Source organism: Gouania willdenowi, chromosome 1, assembly GCF_900634775.1.
Source record: "Gouania willdenowi chromosome 1, fGouWil2.1, whole genome shotgun sequence".
NCBI classification, from domain to species: domain Eukaryota; kingdom Metazoa; phylum Chordata; class Actinopteri; order Blenniiformes; family Gobiesocidae; genus Gouania; species Gouania willdenowi.
The window spans coordinates 23,328,529-23,351,595 of record NC_041044.1 but is presented as its reverse complement, the minus strand read 5'-3'; the positions used below and the strand labels follow the sequence as shown (position 1 = coordinate 23,351,595).

Below are 23,067 nucleotides of genomic sequence, written 5' to 3'. Positions count from 1 at the left end.
GTACTCCTTACTTAGTACACCTATGGGACATGTTCAGACATGTGTCTGCCCACCCACGGACAGGATTAGGAGGAGGAGGAGGGAGAGGAGACAGGAATAACTGAAACCCATTTTGTAACCCTGTCTGGTACCTCTTGCCTTTCTAAAAAGCCAAATCTTTCTAAACTCTAGTATTGAAACATTATGTGGGTTTTTCTATGGCCACCAAACAGATCGCTAAAAGTTTTTAGAACACCAACTCTCAACATGGAGGACAGATTTGCAAAGATAAACACTTGTTTATCTAATTCATTTGAGGAATTTGTGCTATATATTTCTTCCAAGTAAATTGTCAGTTGCGACTCATGCCTCAAAATGTCTAACCATGAACAGAGAGGACTGGTCCTTTACATAATGAGGATGACTTGTAAAACACCTGACTCAGTGACGTCAGAAGACTGTAACAGAGTGGAGGGATCATGAGCTCCTCATTCCAAAATAATGAGTCAGAGAGTTAGAATATCACGTTTAAACTTAGTGGAATCTAACCAAAATGCTGTGAGAGCTCTGCGTTGTGAAAAAGAAACTGTTAAATTCTTCTTCATCCAGGTCATGGTAGTCCTGTTAAACGCTGTAAAGGTAATAATCTGGCCTTGAGTATTTTAAATCACGAGGGAACATATAAACAGACAACAAAAAAAAGAGACAAAAAAAAGAATAGCAAATGTTCTGTACTAATGACACAAGATGAATAGACAGTTTGCTTTTGATAGCAGAGACATCATCATTTTGTCAAGAGAAAGCATTCAGCGCAATAAACGCATGCAGGTTGTGCACAAGCATTGTGAGTGGTCAGAGGAGAGTTAAGTAACCCTCAGTCATGAATTGTGGGTGAGGCGTCTAGACCCACTATCTGCTCTGAATGCAATAGAAATGGAGCTTTTAATAGAGCACTGTAGTAAATTAAGCACCAGTGTAAACACGGTAATTGAGATGGGTTTTAAATAAAGCTTTATGAATGAAGATCAACCCGTATGCTGTGGCTAGAGACATTTTTATAGCACAATTAAAAAATCCACAAAAATGCCGCAGGGTTTCATAAACTACTGAGCTATAACCTTCAGGTAAGGAGTCAGATGAAAATGGTGCCATTGTTTCAGGAAGAACTCTTTGCTTTTTCTAACCATGCTTAATCATTTATTTAAATACAAGACAGACATCTAAGCATTCTTTCAAGCACCATTCACTTGAAGCGCTCCTCTGGAAATCCTTCCCAACTACACAGCCGTTTATTTCTCCTGCACAGAGTAACTAACTAATCTAGTTTTGTTCTTTTTCTCTGTGTATTTTACCTCAACAGAATGCATTAGCTTTTAGAATGATCAGAGCATACATGCTAAAGAAGAAAATTGTTTCTTAGAATCATTTTAATTATTATTATTAATATTATTATCATTATTAATATTTTTCTAAACAAAATCAAGCAGAAATTACTTGACATGACATGGACTAAACCCTTACCTACTGTATATATTGTGGGACAATATCACACATTTACAGGCACTTTTTTGCTGTAAATGGTAGGACAAAGACACAGAAAGGTCAAATCTGGTGCAAAAAGACACTACCAAATCTTGCAATCTCAATACAACAGGCCTCAGCTCCTGAAGTGGAAAAAGCTATATGACTAGGGATTGTTGATACAACTTTTTAGCTTCCGATACAATGCCAATATTGCAGCCTTGAGTATTGACCGATACCGATATCAATCCAATACGATATCAGCATGAATCATACATACTTTTGTTACTTGTTTTGTAGTGTAGAATTGTAAGTCAACAATTAAAGTACACTTCAGTTATTTTTTTACTGTCAGTATATGGTGGGAACAACTGAGGGGGGGGACAAAAATAATAAAAACTTATCGGAGCGCTTATATCGGAGATTTCAAATGCAGTCCAAAAAAATCCGATAATTGTTTTCTGGCTGATATCGGACCGATATCCAATATCACTATCGGATCAGGACACTCCAATATATGACAAACGAAACCCTCACCTACAACTTTTGAGACAATACCACAAATTTCCACTATATTTTTTGCCAAAAAACACCAGTAAACCAGAAAAGAATATGGCTGAATGTCTTAGCAAGCGTAACTAAAACCGATGGAATTTAGCATGCGCTTTTGGCGTATTTCTACAGCTGAGAAATATGAAATTAATAATAATAGTTAACTCAATTACCCGTATTAAGCATGTTTGGCACTATTGTGGAGGTTTGATGGCCATGAAAGGACATCTATTTAAGGAAAGCAGATGAAACTAAAACAAAAGGTAAATAGGTAAACCAATGCAGAAATTAAATGGGTAAATTCTTAAACGGAATTGGAGAAATTTGGAAATGGAAAATCAGACGCTCTACATAAGGCAGTTGGTTACAGATTTCAGTTTTAAAAACCAGGGACACATAAATAAGCGGCACATTACTGTCATGACACAGTGCCAAAATTTACAGTGTCATGTTAGGCAATATACTCTTTTCAAAATAACCATCAAACAAATGTTGATAATAGTATCACTACAAAAACTTGATTTATGTTTTTGGCCCTGTTTATTTAGGTGTTAGAATACATGCTGGATTGGAATCTGGTACTTGGTGATTGATGGACAGAAGGCCTCAGTTAGACTCTGCCAGTTCCACTAAAATCTTGCATCTGCCTTTTCTTCCTATCTGGAGTTCGGGTTACACTGACCTAGTTTTTGTTGAACTTAGGCCAACTACAGTAAGTATAAGGTTTTTGTAAACCACATATCTTTGCTTTATAAACTACTTGGATACTACAAGTAGTGCATAGTCATCTAATCTATAAAGTAAGGAATCTGTGTGTGTGTCTGTGTGTCTGTGGCTCAAATATCTCAGTGGTTCAGGGACAGAAACAGAGCTGAGATTTTCAACATGGCTGCTGCTTGGTTCAAGGAATTTGAAGGTTTCGAACAAAAAAGGGCATGGCCCCCAATAGGATAGTGGTAGTGTTTCAAGTGAAGGTCAACATAGAAGATGCAACAGAGGCCACTGGAGCATCCTCATTTTACATGAAGATGTCTTTAAATTTAAGGGATCATATAATGTCTAAACTCCCAGCTTAATCTTGCTTTTAGAAGCATACAGTGCCACTAAAAATATTCTATTAACACGTTCCATTACTGAAGCTACTGTAAGGGACACACTTAAAACAAAATCTACTACACACATCTCTCCACAGTGGCCACGTTTACATGGGAGCTTTAATTCCTCTTTAAAGCGAATGAAAGATAATTCTTCTTTAACCTGACCTTGTAAACACTTGCTAATTTAATTCTGAATTAAACTTAATTCCGATTTAGGTGGCTGGTTTAATCCTTTTTTAATTCTGATTTAAATAATTCCTCTTTCTTGTAAACAGTTAACAACACTTAAAGCCGCTTTAAGTTAATTCCGGTCGTTTTGCGCATGCACGACTTGCGGCAATTAGTGACGACATAATCCAACATGGCCTCCCAGACTAGAGCCAACATCACAACAATAAGAGCCTTAAAAGACATGGATCTAATGAAAAGAGTGAATGGACGAAGGCATAAATGCACGGAAATTAACACGGACACATGGACTTATTAAACGCATGGAGATCAGCAAACTAAGCTGGCTTCACCGGACGGCGGACAGGTGATACTAAAACCCGGAGATGGAGGAAATGCATCCCCATACTGCTGCACAGGCTGTAATATCACTAAGTTTATCATTGTACTGGTTGTTAGAGCTACTATCTTTACCAGGAAGCAATTATTTATTCCTGGTTATTGTTTTCCAGAATTTTACCGGGCTTTAATTACCGGTGTGTAAGTCCCATCTGCTTTCCGCTCTGTGAACCAAAGTGTGTTATTGTTGAGCTGCTGTTTAAAAACTACAATCAAAATAAAGGTGAAAACAGTTGTGTGGTCTTCTGTGTTACAGCCGACAAAAGGTTTGTTGTGTGTTTTTCCCGATAGACGTGATACGTCACGTTCTCCCCGTCCATTCAGAGCCTTCCCAACACCCAGACCTAAAGCGGAATTAACTAAAGCCGAATAAACTGGTTTTCCATGTAATCCTCAGTTTGGGAATTACTATTTCGATGTAAACACAAAGCAGAACACTTTAATTCCAAATGATTTAATTCGGAATAACTAATTCCGAATTAAAAAACATAATGTAACCATGGCCAATGCAACTTGTTGCTCAAAAGATGCTGGAGCTCTGTAATGAAGCCATCTGTCCCATCCTACAGCAGAGTAGTGAAGAATGCTAGCTAGAGGATTGGTGTTATTCTTGATTTATCCCACGCAGATGACAAGCCACTGACACAATGTAGAGCATATGGAATGACTTGGCAGCGGTGTCTTTTGAAAGGCCAGATGTCAATTTTCCTCTCCTTTCCCCATCAGAACATTTCTTTTCATTTTCTCTTTTTTTTTTCATTTCTTCTACATTCTGCCTCTCTCTCACACACAGATCTTCTGTTCTCCTCCCATTATGTAATCAACAGCAACACTTTGCACAGCACATAAGAAATCCCTTGTAAAAGCTCTAGATGGAAGAGCAGGCTACCTCTGGCTTTGTAGTTACTTGTATATATTTGGTTTTAGTATTACAAGTAAAACATGCAGTCACTTATAGGGGTGTCGTGATACAACCTTTTAACTTCCAATATTGCAACCTTGCATAACTATATTGATTTTGATCCAATACAATATCAGCACAATTTATGTAAACTTTCATGACTTATTTTGGAGTGTGGAATGTTAGAAAAAGCTTAATCAAGTGATATTACTCAAATTAGCAACAACTGGTATGAGAAAAACTGACATTTATTCAAAGTGCTGGAGAGGAATCTCAAATGGAATGTTTGTTCGTTTTTGTTTTGTTTGTTATTTTCTGCTGATTGGACCTGTGATCTGATATCACTATGGGATCAGGACACCCCACGTCACAAATCGTACAGCCCTAATGCAGCGTGCTAACTAGTAAGGTTGCTTAAACACATCTGGGTATGCAGTTAATCACTGCATACCCTCATTTGGAACTCCTGGGCAACACTAACATTTAATTTTTAATGCACAAAAAGAAGCATCAAAATAATTTCCTTTGCTGTAATTCACCTAAAATGATCTTCAATCACCAGCATCAGATTCATAAGAGTAAGCTCACATGGTCATCTTCACAGGATGCTGTCAAACTCAGAAGTGGAAATTTCCACCAGCAGCTGAGGCTAACACGAGATTTGCACATCTGAAACCTAATATGCCGAAAGACAGCAACAAACACTGGGGCTTTGGGGCAGCGCTACAGGCTACTCCTCAAAAACGTGCGGGCTAAAGTAGGTGAAATGCTGACTTTCAAATGATACCTTTATATCATTTGAATGCCAGTATCACACCTACATTCAGTTCTTGTAGTAGAGACATTCTGGTTCATACAATGAAAAGATTACTGTGCAATAAGATTCAGTTGAAGTTAAAATAGATTAGTGAATAAGCAGACATAATCTAATGCAGATCAAGGTCGGAGCTAAAACAAAATAAGCATTGAGAGCTTTGAAAAAAAAAAAAAAAATCATCAGGTCTTCATTCCAGAATAATGTAAGGGTGGATCATATCTCTCTCTTCCTATTGATAAATATGACAATGCACTACTTGTAGCATCCAAGTAGTTTATAAAGCAAAGATAGATATGTGGTTTACAAACACCCTATACAAAGTTGGCCCACGTTCTACAAAAACTAGGTCAGTGTAACCCGAACTCCAGATAGGAAGAAAAGGCAGACACAAGACTTATAGTGGAGCTGGCAGAGTCTAACTGAGGCCCTCTGTCCATCAATCACCAATACTAGATTCCAATCCAGTGTCTATTCTAACACCTAAATAAACAGGGCCAAAGACATGAATCAAGCCTTAGAGTTTAAATAGTGGCACTAGCATCAACATTTGTTAAAGCATTCACGATATTTAGAGAGGGCGTATTGTCTAACATGGTTATGTAAACTTTGACATTGTGTAAAAACAGTTATGTAATGCTTATTTATGTGTCCTTGGTTTAAAAACTCAAAAGACCCATATTATACTGCTTTTCTCAGAAGTCTCAGAAGCCCCCATCAAAATTGTATTTGAAGTGTATTGCCCCAAACGCATTGGTCTTCCCGAAATTCGCTTTCACAAACTTCACTCAGTACAAGCTGTTTCAGAGTGTACTTCCGGGTATGCAAATGAACTGTGTATGGCCACACCCACTCCACACCCTGCTCTGGGTGAGGAGCGTTCACACATCTTATGTTGAAAGTCTCCTGATATTATTTGCTCTAGCGTGTTAATGGACACAACGTTAGCAGCAGTAACTGAGCAGTGTTAGCTTCTGTGATAATGTACGGATATTTTCACAGCTAGCAGCTTACCACACTAGTTAGGCTTATGCAGTAAAACAAAATGATGCCAACTTACATCTTCCACGTTTGTGCTTGAGTCACGAAGTGTTGGTGCAGCGTCATACTTTATCCGGAATCTTTGAGCTAAGCCAGCTCTGTGTGGGCCCATGTTTTCAAGGCAGTCCCCCGTGAAATACCGGGCACACACATACAAACGTTTGGAATGTCATTTGGTACACAACCAGCAAAGATAGAATCCAGCCACTGAGTCCTGAGAGGCTCAGCTGAGGGGAGTAAAAATAAACTTGTGCTTGGCTCGTCCTGCCTTCACCATGTCTGTTTACCAGCAAAGTAAATAGTGAGGGTGAAGCTTACCTCCTTGCAGGGGTAGAGGGAGGGTCAGTAGGAGGAGTTATTCCTCTTATGACGTCACGCACAGAACACATTCAAACTTGCCTGTATGAGCACACATTTCACAAAATGTGGAGCAAACAAGGGAGGGAGGAATCATACATTTTCACTTTTGGAGCATCATAATGAGGCTATGGAGATACGTATTACTGTCAGAAAACTATTACAAAGGGAAATTTGAATTATGTGGGAGCTTTAAATCTAGTAACCAACTGCCTTTTATAGAGCCTCTGATTTTCCATTTCAAAATTTCCCTAATTCCATTCAAGATTTTACCCATTTTCCTCTCATAACCACATCAATTTACCAATTTCCCTTTTGTTTCTTTCCATTGGCATTCCATATTTAGATGTCCTACTGGCTATTAAACTTTCCAAAATAATGCCAAACATACGTACAGTTAATTGAGTCAACTGGTGATTCAATATTTCTTAGTTGTAGAAAGGCACTGAAATCACATCACAATATGTAACAGGATTTGATGTCTGTGTGTTTTTGCTACATTTGCTAGATGTCCAGATACACTTTTTAAAGCAAAAAAATAGCATGGAAATGCGTGACATCTCAAAACATGACTCATTAATACATGTAGATCACATCTTACCAAAATCCTTTTTCCACATTGACTTTAAAAGTTTGAAAGCAAAACAAACGTGGATTCAATATTTCATCTAAATACTTAGGTGGTCTCCTAGTTAGGTTTTATTCTTAATTTAAAATGATGTAATCCAATAACAGAAAACTCAATTCCATCTTGTTTGTGTACACTGAACAAAAATATAAACACAAAATGTTTTTGCTCCCATTTTTCATGAGCTGAATTCAATGATCTAAAACATTTTCTATCTACACAAAAGACTTATTTCTCACAAATACTGTTCTGTGTTAGTGAGCACTTCTCCTTTGCAGAGATAATTCATCCCACCTCACAGGTGTGACATATCAAGATGCTGATTAGACAGCATGATTATTGCACAGGTGTGCCTTAGGCTGGCCACAATAAAAATGTTAAGTTTAATCACACAGCACAATGCCACAAATGTCGCAAGTTCTGAGAGAGCATGCAATAAGCCTTTTCACACTCTCGGAAATCTTGCTCTTGTTCAGTTATCGCGCTTGAGTTCAATGGTTGCCTTGGCTGACAGTTTTTTTGCGTAAACGTGGTATCGGTCTCCAAGGTAGAAAGCCAAGTTATCTACTAAAGCTAATGCTGCACACGAGCTGAAAATTCAGGTTTTTCCTTGCTTTTTAAACAGTGGCCAATAAGCTGATCAGTGCGGTTTCACTTATCGGCCAGTCCATCTTGTGCACTTCCTTTAAAGTTGTAAATTGAATTAAAATAATAGCTTAATAAAAATAATCATGAACCTGGTTAGTGAATGGTGTACTTCGTAAATTTACCTTTTCAAAGTGAGAACTTATACTGTCCTTTTCACACTCGGAAATCTTGTTTGTCCCATCAATAATGATACATTGTATTTATAAGCGCTTTTCAAAAACTCAAAGACACTTTACAGTTGTTAAAACAACTACACAAGTCAAAAAAATAAACTAACAACAATAAAGGTAAATGCAGAAAAAAATACATAATCACATGATAAAAGCTTGGGAGAAGGAGTGTGGAAGCAGAGCAGGTCTGTCGCTTTAATACCGCTTCTCTCATTGGTTTTACAAAAGTGCTCAGATATGTGCATCATTCCCAGGTAGAGTCCGAATTCCGCCCGCTGGAGACCCAGGTAGTACCCTTGATACTGCTGCTGAGCTGCTCCATCGGTTTTTAAAAGTGCTTGGATCGGCCGAAAGTGGCTTCAACAAAAAACCCTTGTCTCTCCTTGAGTCCTAATATGTGTAATATTAATAATATAAACACTATTAAAACACTAAAGATCTCTGGAATAACATTACAAACACTGTTAGGTTGGAAATATCAACTGAGTGAACAAGCTTGTTTACGTTTATATCCCTCTCAACCTATGGCCCTCCCCCCCACAGGTCACGCATGAGCAGTTTCAGTGTGAAAAGAGTTATTAACATGCTGGCTGCAGGAATGTCCACCAGAGCTGTTGCCCATGAATTGAATGTTCATTTCTCTACCATAAGCCATCTCCAAAGGCGTTTCAGAAATTTGGCAGTACTTCCAACCGGCCTCAGAACCTCCACATACAGCATGTTCACCTCCATGATCGTCTGAGACCAGCCACCCAGACAGCTGCTGCAACAGTCGGTTTAAAAACCAAAGAATTTCTGAACAAACTGTCAGAAACCATCTCAGGGAAGTTCATCTGCATGCTCGTCGTCCTCATCGGGGTCTCGACCTGACTGCAGTTTGTCTTCGTAACCGACTTGAGTGGGCAAATGCTCACATTTGATGGCGTCTGGCACGTTGGAGAGGTGTTCTCTTCATGGAGGAATCCCAGTTTTCACTGTTCAGGGCAGATGGCAGACAGCGTGTGTGGCGTCGTGTGGGTGAGCGGTTTGCTGATGTCAACGTTGTGGATGGCGTGGTCCATGGTGGTGGGGTTATGGTATGGGCAGGCGTATGTTATGGACAACAAACACAGGTGCATTTTACTGATGACATTTTGAATGCACAGAGATACCGTGAAGAGATCCTGAGGCCATTGCTGTGCCATTCATCCTCGACCATCACCTCATGTTGCAGCATGATAATGCACGGTCCCATGTTGCAAGGATCTGTACACAATTCCTGGAAGCTGAAAACATCCCAGTTCTTGAATGGCCAGCATACCCACCGGACATGTCACCCATTGATCATGTTTGAGATGCTGTGGATCGGCGTATACGACAGCGTGTTCCAGTTCCTGCCAATATCCAGCAACTTTCCAAGAGGAGTAGACCAACATTCCAAAGGCCACAATCAACAAACCCCCGCCCCCCCATAAAGCAAAACTGCACATTTTTAGAGTGGCCTTTTATTGTGGTCACCCTGAGGCACACCTGTGCAATAATCATGCTGTCTAATCAGCATCTTGATATGCCACACCTGTGAGGTGGGATGGATTATCTCACAAAGGAGAAATGCTCACTAACACAGATTGAGACAGATTTGTGAACAATAGTTGAGTGAAATAAGTCTTTTGTGTATATAGAAAATGTTTTAGATCTTTGAGTTCCGCTCATGAAAAATGGAAGCAAAAACAAGTGTTGCGTTTATATTTTTGTTCAGTGTAAGTTTTTTCATCCCGTTCTTTCTCCATAAGTAACCCATTAGCCTATACTGATAGTAACACAAGCTCGCAAAAACACAAGAGAACTGACAACCACAGCTGTCCAATGACCCACTTGGTGTATCCACTTCCAGGTTTATAAACAAAATTTCAGTGATACTTCTCAACATTTTAATCTTTAAGTCACAATTCTAACCTTGTTTCAACTTAATATAATTTTACTATCATTTTTACCAGGCGACGCAACTCATTAGTGGCAAAGAGTTCATTTAAAACCACCTACCGGTACTTTGCGCCATCATTGGAGAAGATTGTAAACAGTCTATATGAAGTGTATCTACTCACAGTCATAGATGTTTGAGGAAACAGGACTCCTTCAACACTGTAGCTCAGGGTCACTGTCGCTATAAATGCATCTTTTCGTCACGTGAGGAAAGCAAGTCATGCTGAAGCTTGTAGGTGGCCCCAGACGTATCAGTTCTTAGTCTGTGAACACTCAGCACATGTCAACTTAACTGATTACCTATCTAATGGCACACTGAGGAAGATAGTATTTATAATTATTTATAGGATATTTAATGTTATAGTAAGGTCATGATTATTAATGTTTTTATTATAAAGATGTTTTAATCCAATAGGTTGCATTTTTTTTCCAAATAGGACTTCTCTCATTCCTATTTTGCTCCTTTAAGTCATACTAGGACAACCTCTCAATCAACACGTCCTTCCTTGGTGGATTCTAACTGTAGCCCATAAGCGCTGCATAAATTATGATAATTGCAATAACAAGATCATGGTAAATGTCCAGCAGCTTCAACACTGTAGACGCAATAAAAGCTGCAGAACAGTTAGCCGTTGTCATTTTAGTTTGTTTCAATAACACGGGTCAACAAATGCAAATTAACTTTGTGAAACGGAAAAAGGCAACGTGAAAATGAACATACTCTCGCCTACATGTTTATAGAGACTATCACACAATCTGTACAAAGTGTTTATAAGAGATAAACATATAGACTTGTAAAATCTTGTGTGAAGTCTTTCGCTACAAAATCTCGCAAGACAGTGAGATTTGAATGTAGCGCTACAGATTAAATTGAATTAATACCTATTGTGTATTTTTGAGACATTTTCATCAAATTATGGAAATCATCCAATCAATTTTTAATGAATTAATTTAGGAATAAAACCACTACGTTAAATAATGCACCTTTTGACCTTGTCTCTTCAGAGACCTCTGGCCACATTTCCTCTTTAACTAGACAATGAGGCAATACATGTGAAGCTGAACAGAGAAACAAATTCATTTCCTGTTGTGTGACTAATAGGCTTTACATGTCGAGGTCCACAAGCTGGTCATGTAAACAATAACCAAGTGCAGGCAATCCCGTGTAGGTAATAACAACTCGTTGCATTTGATGAAATTGCATAAAGCCACAGAGAACTCAATTTCCTTTTGCTTGATACCTCTCAGGCAAGCTCACATTCTTATTTGTGTTTTGAAAAACAGTAGTTTAAAGAACAGCTTTTTTTTTTGGAGGATTGTTTTTTTTTTACTTCTGCTTCTTTTCTTACATTGTGCTGTTGATGATACAGCTTTTACACAATACTGGCTTTCACGTTAAAGAGTGCAGTCAAAGTTTTAGTAAGCCATTAAAGCACATATTCCACTATAACACTTACAAATTCATCAGTTAATGAAACCTCAATAGCAAAAACCATTGCAATGTTCTAGGGGTGTGTAATATTGCCTGGCATCTGGCGATATGATTCGTATCCCGATACATAGATCCCGATACGATACGATATATCACGATATTAAAGTATAAGGCAATTATTGACTTAAGAAACAACTAATGTGTAAATGTGTACACCTTCATGAGAACATTATGTATTAAATATATCTTATCGGCATATTTTACACTCAAAACATAGGCTTTAACATGCCATGTGCCAATAACTTAAAATAAAAAATAACATACAATCTGCCTGTGGCTTTTAAACCAACTTTGACTTTAGTGCAACTTAACTGAGGTATATGCCTAGAACAACAAATAAATGCAGAAAGTTAGTACTTTCTTTTTAGATTTTATTGAAAAAACACAAGCTGGTCAACATGCCCAGGTTTCAGCACACTTCTTTGTGCAGTTACAATGTCTTCTGCAGTGGAAAAGACTTTCCTGGTTAAATAAAGATTATTATTATTGTCATTATTTTATTTTATTAATTAAAAAAAAATTGATATGGATGCATTTATAATCGATCTGAGAATCACGCAACATAATATCGCGATATATCGACGAATCAATTTTTAATTCAACACCCCTACAATGTTCCCTGTTGCACTATTCCATCGTGATTCACACATAAGTTGCCAGATACTCTTGGAAGGGGGAATAATTTGCTCTGCAATCTATTTACAGTTCAAAAAACAAAACTACTTGCATTTATTAGAAAATATTCTATACCTACTTATTCTTATCACACTTAAGGGAGATCCAATTATGCATTGTTAAGACTGATACTGTATCTGAGACCAGTTTCCTACTCAGCCATACACTTGAATGTGCACTACAGTCATCATCATCGTTCTGGTCTTAAAAAGCCAAACTTTTGGCACAGGCCGCACTATTAATACTTTCATCACTTTGGCATACAGACAAAACTCATTCCAGCAACAAAAAAAGAAAACATCAAGCTACATAGGCCACCAGGGAATAAATATTAAAGTGCATCATGAAAGGGTTCATTGTCTACTTGGTCTTGTATTGCTTGATTCAACATTATCCACATTAAGTTGTAAAAAGCAATTAAGTTATATAAAAAAAAAAACACTTCAGTAATTTGTTTTACTTTCTATTAGTCAAACTGGGACTCAGGGCAGCCACATGACAGAATACATGCTTTTAATAAAACAGGAAGAGTCTGCACAGTCCAGAGATTTTCCAAAGAGAAAAGGGCTCCAATAGAACCAATGCAGGTCAAGCTCCACTTACTGACCATAAATCAGATTAACATTTGGAATTGAATGAGCTAACCATTACAGTTTGAACCCTTTCACTTATGTTTTCACTGTAAAGTGCCTGCATATGACTGAGGATGGCCAATTTACAGCTCACACCAGCCTACTTTAAAACCATGCCCATTTTTTTTGTTCTTGATCTCACATCTGTAGATTTTACCTCATTTACTGTTACAATCAGGGACTTGACAGAATTTTTATACCCACTACAATTACTTCTAATTATTTTTTTTTCAGTACTTGCATAGTAGCCAAGATCATTCTTTGCATTATTTTGTTAAAGTTTATATTATGGCTGATTTTATAAAGTTTGAAATATATGTTCAATATTGGTTGAAAAGTTCAAAGATTTCTTCAAAAAAAAACATTGTCTTTGACATTTACAGTAGTTACATACAACGTGAAAAGTGCACTTTTAATTTATTAATATGTCTATGTTTGTTGGGGTTAGGAAAAAGCCAGCATAATAAAAACGGCAGCAAGTCCTTAGGTGATAAAATGGTTATTTTACACGAGTGGCTCTAAAACTTGGTTTAGTTTGCCCATGTTGTGTTAATGGGCCACTTTTCATAACCTACAGCTCCGTCAACCACTAATTTTGCTTCAATGCAATTAATACTAAATGAACTATGCTAAGTACACAAATGGCATTAACATTTAGAAGAAATAGACTACAAAACTATGAAGTTTAGATTGCCAAAAAAGTCAAACCCTATGTGTTCTGATTGTATTTTACAATCTGTATAATGTAATGAAACAATGAAAAAAAAAAAAATGAACGAATAATATGTCTCATTAAAAAACGGGCTATCAATCCTGTACCAATGAGAACCAAACGATTGCAGGTACACTGCATTAACTACTCGACCAATGGACCAGCTGTTAAAACACAATCACTTCCTAGCATAAACGAAAGGTATTATTAATCTATTATTATGAATACTTATGTGGCCACAAAGTAACATTTTGTGAACACGCTACCTTGACAATATTGTAAACAATAATAAATAATAATTTATCAGTTAATGAAACCTCAAAACCATTACAGCCATTCACTATTCCATCGTGATTTACACATAGGTTTCCATAAACTCTTGGGAGGGGGAATAAATTGATCTGCAACAAACAAAACTACTCGCATTTATTGGAAAATTATCTATACTAACTAGTTTTGATCACACTTAAAGCTGATATCCGGAGTTTCTGAAAGGGGGACGTCTCGATGTCTCGCCCTAAACAGCCTCACTTCCTCCCACTGCCTCTGCAATCTACCAGAAGCCACGCCTTTACTTTTCTGCACGCGCGTCGCGGAACATAACAAGGTTGCATCGGGTCACATTGATATAGGTCTATGGGTCAGGTAAGAGACAAAGTCATATTTACCCGTTTGCTGTTGTGACGCGCGGCCTTGGTTCCGTGCACAGGTCCACATTCACTTTGATTGGCAGACTAAAAAACACAAAGTCGAAGCCTATAGAACCGTTCGCTGTGACGTCATCATCCGGGACACTTGGCCAAGTAACTCCCCCCCCATTTTGAGAGGTACCAACAAATGAGCTAGCAACACACTCGACTCTGGTGAAGAAAACGCCATGTCTTACGAATATAGACTGGGATTAGATCCCCCAGTAAGACTGAAATATGAAAAGAAGCTGTTCTTGCTCAGTTTGGAGTGTTGTCCAGACCAAATTCCTCACGGTTCGTGAAAAGACAACCCAACTGGGTGGCCTGATCTGGAGTGGCCAGCTATTTACGAGTACCTCGTCGAGACTCCTGGTGTGTTCACAAAAGAGAAAATACGAATGTCCAAAAGTCTGGAGGCATACATCTTTTTTTAGGTAAGACTATACGCCATGGCTATTTTTAACTCATTCACTGCCATTGACCCAAATATGTCATTTCAAATCGAGTTCCGTCGGTGCTGACTCTACTCAAAACTTGTGCCCATTTCGATTGTTTTTCCAACTCTGTTGGGAACAAGAAAAACGATACCTTCCCGCCTTGCAGCGAGTGGTTGCCGCATCCAAAAGCAGCACACCTTTTAGGCATGATAAACGTTTTACGGGGGCTCAAAAAGGTAGAGAAATGTGAGAGCTTGTGTGTCGCTTTCAGTAGTAGTAACTATGTAGTTGTTGGCACCCCTTAAAATGGCGGGGCGAGTTACTAGATCAAATGTCCCGGATGTGTGACGTGTCGCAAATCTATCTATTGGCTGGGCGCATTCAGCGACCATTTCCATTTGTATAGGGGTCTATAGGATGAAGGAGGGACTTATATACATTAATGTATATGGATGACCACCGGCAGCAGAGCATAGTAAAAGACTAGTTAGGTATTTTTTTTCGCATTTCAAAATAATCATACATAAACATAGATTTCTCAGAAACTCCAAATATCAGCTTTAAGGGAGATCCAATAATGCATTGTTAATAATGATACTGTATTTGAAGCCAGTTAACTATTCAAGCTATAGATTTGGATGTGCACTACAGTCATCATTATCGTTTTGGTCTTCAAAAGACAAACTTTTGGCATAGACCTCCTGCAGCTGATTTTCGCTCCCAGTGGGGACGCGCACCAGACTTTGGAAACACCAGACTTAGAGGGTACAGCTCTTAGTAGAGAGGTGTATCACACTGATAACTCGTTATAATCCGTTACATTCAGCACCATAGGCTTAATTAAAGGTCTGATATAGGTGTGGGCTTACTAGCTAGTGGCTAAGTGACCCTGTACGTGGACAGTCCCAATTACCTTAGAATACCCATTAAAAATGCGTTATTGTCAACACGCCTCGTCGTTAAATCCTCATATAAAAAGGTGACAGCACGTGTAGTAGTCTAGGCTAAGGTAAATACCAGCAGTGATGAGAGACAGGTTTAAAGCCATAAACATGACAGCATCAACAGTTAACGGAGGGCTAGCAGCTAACGATGCAGGACTCACCGACGATGCTCCCGCCCTGCCCGGGGATGTGAGCCTCTCTCTCGGCTTCCTTCACACCGTCAGGCTGTCACACAGAGGGCAACACAGCCCAAGTTGGAAGTCTGTCCCAGCCGACGACAAACACGCCTATCTCCTCAAACCTCTTCCCTGCAGAGGGAGCACCTCATCACACAGCCCCCCGGCCTGTGACGGTGGAGGTAACGACCCGAGGTCTCACTGGAAACTAACGGACGGACACGGACGAACACAGCGGTGAGGAAAGAACCGAGGACGGTGTGTGTGTGTGTGTGTGTGTCTGGATGTTGGAGCTCGCTCTGCTTCTCTAGTGCTCTTCAGCAAACACAGCACAGTCAGTCACGGCAGGGATCGCTCCTACCAGTCTAGTCTACTCGGTTTGCACGTACACGAGTTAGGAGTCCCACCCACTCCCACTACCACCAGTAGCCTGGTCCCGCCTCCTCCCAGTGGGCTCTGCGTGCGCACACCGATGCGGGTGAAGTGAAGTCTGCAGTGCTTCTGAGGACAGGGCGTTATGATGCTGGAATGGACCCACGGCGGGCACTGGGGAGGAGGGAGGGGATGCTCCATTCTGTGACAATATATAATGAACAAAACTCGAGTTTGGATCCCAAACATCATTGGTGCATATTTCTCCATCCTAAAATCAAAGTAATGAATTACAAGTACTCACGTTACTGTAATTGAGTTGCTTTTATGGGTACTTGTACTTTTTTGAATCAGTAATATTACTTGTACGTTTTTATAGAGGTAAAGTAATAGTTACATTTCTAAACCCAACCCTAACTAAATTATTATTCTTTTATTTCCGTTTCATGAACATAATCCATTTGTTCTTAGTCGTGCCATTTCTGATCAAAGCCACTTTCTATGGTTCAGGTTGGGGTTTCTACCTATTGTGTTATTACCCACATGGCACAGTTTTAGAGTTCATAAATGTAGGTAAACTTTCACATGGGTGTTATTTTATTTAAAAACAAACCTTTGTTTTTTTTACAGAATAATTGAAGTTCCAATTGTGCAAGATTTCGTCTCTAAGACGGTGGCTGCCTCACAGCAAGAAGGTTCTGGGTCCAAGCCCTGGGGTGGACACTTGGGTCCTTTCTGTGTTGAATTTGTTCTCCCCGTGCTTCCTCCGGGTACTCCGGCATCCTCCCACAATCCAAAAATTTGACTGTTAGGCTGATTGGAGTCTCTAAATTGCCTGTGAGTGGTTGTCTGTATTGCCCTGCGATGGACTGGCCCTGTCCAGGGTGTACCCAACGCCCATGCAAGCTGGAGATAGCACAAGCAGACCACAGCAACCCTGAAAAACAGGAAGAAGCAGGTCTGAAAATGGATTGATGGCTCTGCAGGGCCAACCAGCTTGACACGTCCCCTTCCTACTGCTGAACTCCTGTAGCAGCTCTGATTTGGGACGATACATTGAGTTCACAATACGATAAACAATAATGCACTCGCGATAACGATTCAATATTTTTGGAATGCAAAAGACACAAAAAAATATTGCAGAATACAAGTGACTTTAGCTGTGGACATATTTACATGGTTACTGCAGGTGTGACCTTTTCAACTCAATAGGAGTGTAATAAAAGAAAAACAAACCATAGAATGTGGTGCATAGTAGAAGGAAAAACTTTGAGCACATCACTTCAGTCCTCAAATCTCTCCACTGGCTTCCAGTACAAAGTAGAATTAATTGATTGAAGTCATCACAAGCATACGCATATCATATCTTATCGAACGATATATTTCAGTTTTGTAAAGGTCCTTTGACTATCAAACAATTTCTCTTTTAGATGTCAAACATGCTTTTATTGATTTGAAAGACTGTAGTGGTTCTTGACTTGATAGATATGAAAGCAAGTTCATCAGAATTGCATCTCATATAGTCATTTATCAACTGGCCGATCTGTTTAATCTATCATTGTGTACTTATGAAATACCATCTATCTGGAAAACTTCCCGTATTACGCCGCTTCTTAAGGGTGGTGACAAACTTGATCCGAATAATTATTGACCAATCAAAATTATCTGTTCAACTGCCAAAGTATTTGAAAAAAATATCAATCATCACATTACCTTGACAATAATAATATAGTTTCTCAACATCAATTTGGTTTCAGATCTAATTATTCTACAACTACTGCTATCATAAAATTCACCAACGACGTTTTTTCAGCCTTTGATCATGGGAAGCTTACTGGTGCAATATTTATTGATCTTACTAAAGCCTTCGATCTGGTCGGTCATTATCTTCTCTTGGATAAACTCCATAAAATTGGTCTTTCTCATCATGCTCTGCTGTGGTTTAACACGTATCTTCACAACAGAAAACAATGTGTGGTTTTCAGAGGGTGTAAATCTGATGTGCTCACTCAACAGATAGGTGTGCCTCAGGGCTCAACTTTAGAGCCACTTTAATTCTCTATTTTTATTAAAGATCTTTCACTCATTCTTTCTGATTGTTCTGTGCAATTATATGCAGATGATACTATTATATACACACCCTAAGCTTCAAAGACACTTATTCAGGAGCCTTGCAAACTGATTTTAACTCCCTACAGATTTGGTTTTCTCCAAACAAATTGTTGCTGACGAAAACAAAAACAAACTCAATGCTTTTCGCTGTGAAAAATAAGTCCAGTCTTTTACTGATGTTGGAGCTCTATCGGAGGTAGAGTATGTGAAATACCTTAGTGTGTGGATTGACTCTGCTCTTACTTTTAAAACACATTGATCATATCATTAAAAAAGTACATTTTAGTGCTGGTGTTTTTACCACTCTAAACACTGCTTCACATTAAACGTTAAAAAGAAACTTGTTTCACAACTCATATTATTACCAATAATAGACTATGCTGACATTGTTTATCAAAATGCATCTAAAACTGCACTTCATGCCTTTAATGTTTTATTTAATAGCCTCTGCAGATTTATACTAGGTTGTCCTTTTTACGCATCACTGTACAATGTTAGATACACTCAGCTGGCTCACTCTTAATGCAAGACATTAATTTCACTGGTATCAATTTGTTTTTAAATGTCTAAATTTTAATTATCCTTACTGTCTTAAACAATTTTTTGTTATTTACACACCAAGTTATTCTCTCGGAAGTTATAATCAGTCTCTCTTCACAGTTCGCTCTGTTTCAAAGGAAGTCGGTAAAAGCTTTTATGTTTTGTGCTCCTTCCGATTGGAATAAGTTACCTTTAAATCTTCGTTCCTTGTCATCATTTCACATATTTAAAAACACTTTGTTTTCTTATCTTCAAAATGATTGTGTATGCTTTCAATAATGTCAACACTGTTTGTTAATTTCTCTGTGTACTTTGCTTGTTTTGTCTGTACTGGTATGTTTTGTTCTTATATTATTATGTTGTACTTATGTATTTGTAAACATAATTCTGGGACCCCCTTTAAAATGAGGTGATACACCTTAAGGGGCTTGTCCTAATATATAATAAATTTCAATATATATATCGTTCAGCCTTTACTCATTTGCACATCCAATGCAAGAGCACATAAAATCAACACACTTATTTATCACAAGTATGGCTGCTGTGTGGTTTAAAATAGTCTTTTTAGTACAGTATATACAATGTGTTCATGATATTAATGTGATTTAGTGGTTCCCAACCTTTTTATGTCTCATCTCCCCCTGAGCTTTTATGTTAAATCATGAATAGCCCTTATAGTTGTTTATGTGTCGGCAAGATTGTTTAAGTAAGTTAAGAGTTTTATTTAGGTATTACTGATGTTTTGGCTATTTTAAATGAATACTTTTTTGTATTTTTAGTTGTGCTACAATTTACCAGTAATCTTAGTGGATAAAGGAAATGTTGCAGTGCAAACCTACCTTTGGTCCTAAAAGGAGGAGGAAACCTTTCATATTAAGTTGGAAATGTATTGATAAATGGTTCTGCAATGTGCTCTGCACTCATACTTCTGATTGACAGTGACTGATGTAGTTAGATGTAGATGTAGAAAGACATTGGCAGCCTAATGGACAAAGGATTTGGCTGTACAAATAATCAAAGCTTGAGATGTTTAAAAAGAAAATCAGGTGAAAATTATATCAACCTGTCTGTAGGATGGAGCCTTTTGTTTAATAATTAAAAAAAACAAACACTTAATGTTATGTTTTTTCAGTATATTTATTACCAAATGAACACGTAAACCCAAAAAGAGCTGTAGTATTTGGGTTATATTATCTTAGATGTGTATATGAGCACCTCATTGAGTTCACTAAATCTGTACCAGCAGTTTTGAATTGTAAATATGGGATAGCATTAGCCCTACTTGGTTCATGTCTTCTTAAAAAAAAAAAATTTAGGGGACTGATTGATTATTTACACGAAAGTGTAAAATACTGATGTGATTGATGTATCTGAAAAATCAAGGCTATTGTTTGCACTTGTCGTACGATGAGCATTCAGGTTGCATCACTCTTTGTCTTTCTGAAGTGTTTCACCACTACATTATATTGTCAATATCTCAACTGCTAATACCAAATAATGATTAGCACAAAATGGGAAATCAATGACAAAATCCGAGTGGAATAGTAAATTTCAATCTGAGATTATTTGATCAGGTCACAGGCGGCAAACTACAGCTGGTAAAGGGCTAAAGGCATGTCTGGATCCCTTGCCCCCCAAAAAAAAAAAAAAAAAAAAATAACAGTGTGTGCACAAATGCTATGTTGTCATATTATACATGTTATTTCATTACATTGAAAAATACAGTGCCACCAACAGACACGCGCACACCCACACACTTCCTCCCAATAAATATGAACAAGGTATCCAGGAAGCCACACTTTGGCCATCCAGCCTGGCACTTCATTTCCTTTGAATCTGATGGAAGAGCACAACCGTTCTCCGGTATAGTCGTCACTATGACTGCATGTCAATGAGGTGCAAACGACAGGGGTGCATTGTGAGATGCTCACTGAGTGAGGGTGCCATGTGACACTCCTGAATGGGCTCCCAGGGTTGGGCCGGGGAAGGATGGCAGCATTCACAAAGGCCCATTGAGTGACTGCAGTCTAGGTACAAGACTGGCTCTGGTCGTCCTTCCCTTCTATTAAATAGGAGGACGTGGTTGCTGCTTGGTACTGAATGAACGGGGATTAATATAGAACAATTGGAGAGAGGAGGTCTGCTATCACCATATTACACTTTATCCTGCCTGTTGATGCCCATTGTATCTTGATCTGTACAGCAGTTGTCTTGTTCCCACTGCCCAGTACAGAATGTTGTGCTGATCAAATTTATATGTTCTTCATGACTCAAAGAAATGGTTGTAATTATTGTAGCTCTCACAGACAAATGAAGTAAAACTACAACAATTGTTTTTGTTATGTTGCCAAAACATTTTTATGAAGATAGCAGCTTCATTAAAATGGTAAGAAAGGACTTCACAGGGTTAGTGTTACTGCGCAGAGAGCGCATTAGGTAACATTGGAACACTTGGATCAACATCACCACATTTCAACACATGAATGCAAATATATATATATACATTTTTGAACTGCCATTGTTGTTCAGCAAGCTTAGATATCAAATTGGTATGTTACAGAAGTAGGACTAATGGTGCAAACAGCTTTTTTCCAACCCTGCTTCATCATATGACACTGCACCAGTTCAAGGTTTGGAATCCAGTAGATTTACCAGTGTGAACGCATTTTACTCGACTTGCAAACCCCCTCCCATGTACTTGAGAAAACACTATGAAGGTACAGTTCTTTTGTTTGCTTGGCTGCCTTCCTGTGCTTCAGTCATTTATTTACCTACACAATAGTTTCAGAGCTGATACACCGGATATGAGTGTGTAGCTAAGGCTTGCCTCCATCATGAGCTAGGACAGCTGCAAGGGTTACCCAAATTCTGACCAGACTCTGATCTTCCACTGAGGGACCAGGACCTGCTACACCCTAATGCTGCTTTCACACCGGAACAGAATCAGAATCAGAATCAGAATCAGAATTCCTTTATTAATCTCTGGGGGAAATTGCTTTTGTTACAGCCACAGAAAAATAATCACAAATAAAAGAAGAAAAACATTAACAAAGACAAAAGGACGAATAAACAATAAATAAGTGTATAAGAATCAGAATCAGAATCAGAATCATCTTTATTCGCCAAGTGTATGTTGTACACACGAGGAATTTGACTCGGTCAACTGTGTTCTCTCCAATAGTGAAAAAATTCAACAATAAACAATCAACTAGAAAAGATGATAATAAGTATAAACATAAGTATAAATATAAACAGTAGTTAGACTAGAATGTGCAAATAACAAGATAATAATAATAATAATAATAATAATAATAATAATAATAATAATAATAATAATAATAATAGTATAAAAAATAAATAAATAGATACAAAATAAAAATTAAAAAATAAGATAAAAGAAGGAAAATAATAGAAAAGAAAGATAATAATAAAATATAATAATAATAAAAGGAAAATAGTGCAGTAGAGCATTGATAAGTAGTGCAGTAGAACATTTAAATTAAAGGTATGTACATGAACATTCTCAGTGTCAGATTGATCCAAGGTTGTTATGTTTGGTTCCAGGGTTTTTTCACAGAAACAGGACTGACACTCTTTGACTGTTTAGTGTTGATCAGAGTGACAGCCTGGGGGAAGAAACTGTTTTTATGGCGGGTTGTTTTGGCGTACAGTGATCTGTAGCGTCTGCCAGAGGGAAGGAGTTTAAAGTAAGTAAAAGACTGTTAAAAATAGGGATCAGAAACACACATATTACAGTAGTAGAAAATAAATTAGGATAGATAATACTACTACTTCTACTACTACTACTACTACTAATAATAATATACAAATATATACCAATATGATTCAGATATTTACAAAAATAATACAAATATACAAATATGTTACCTTCCACGGTAACATCAACACTTTAACCTCGGTTGCCTGCCTGAGGAGGAAGTGCAATACAAAAAACAAAACTTAAATAAAAACAAAAATAAAAAAAACACACTACCCTTTAGTCCGGATATGAGAATCTAAAAATGGTATGGTCTGACCACTAATAGGGG

The 23,067-nt window shown here is 38.1% G+C and overlaps 1 protein-coding gene across 6 annotated transcripts in view; it reads right to left on the bottom strand.

Moving 5' to 3' along the window:
- The window catches only part of rnf24 (ring finger protein 24), a 33,697-nt gene extending 17,213 nt beyond the window's left edge, over window positions 1-16,484 (bottom strand). For 2 of the 6 annotated variants that reach the window (XR_003675376.1, XM_028464579.1), the window contains exons 1-2: window positions 6,791-7,658; window positions 6,492-6,699 (exon numbers count right to left, since the gene is read on the bottom strand). Coding sequence is in view for 4 of the 6 variants with exons in the window: in XM_028464579.1 (XP_028320380.1) it covers window positions 6,492-6,538 (47 nt within the window). In the remaining 2 variants the exon portion in view is untranslated. Of the gene's footprint in view, window positions 1-6,491; window positions 6,700-6,790; window positions 7,659-10,359; window positions 10,378-15,979 lie in introns of those variants that run through there. The other 4 variants (XM_028464666.1, XM_028464751.1, XM_028464837.1 and 1 more) reach the window with 4 other exon arrangements.
- Between the last annotated feature and the right edge of the window lie 6,583 nt (window positions 16,485-23,067).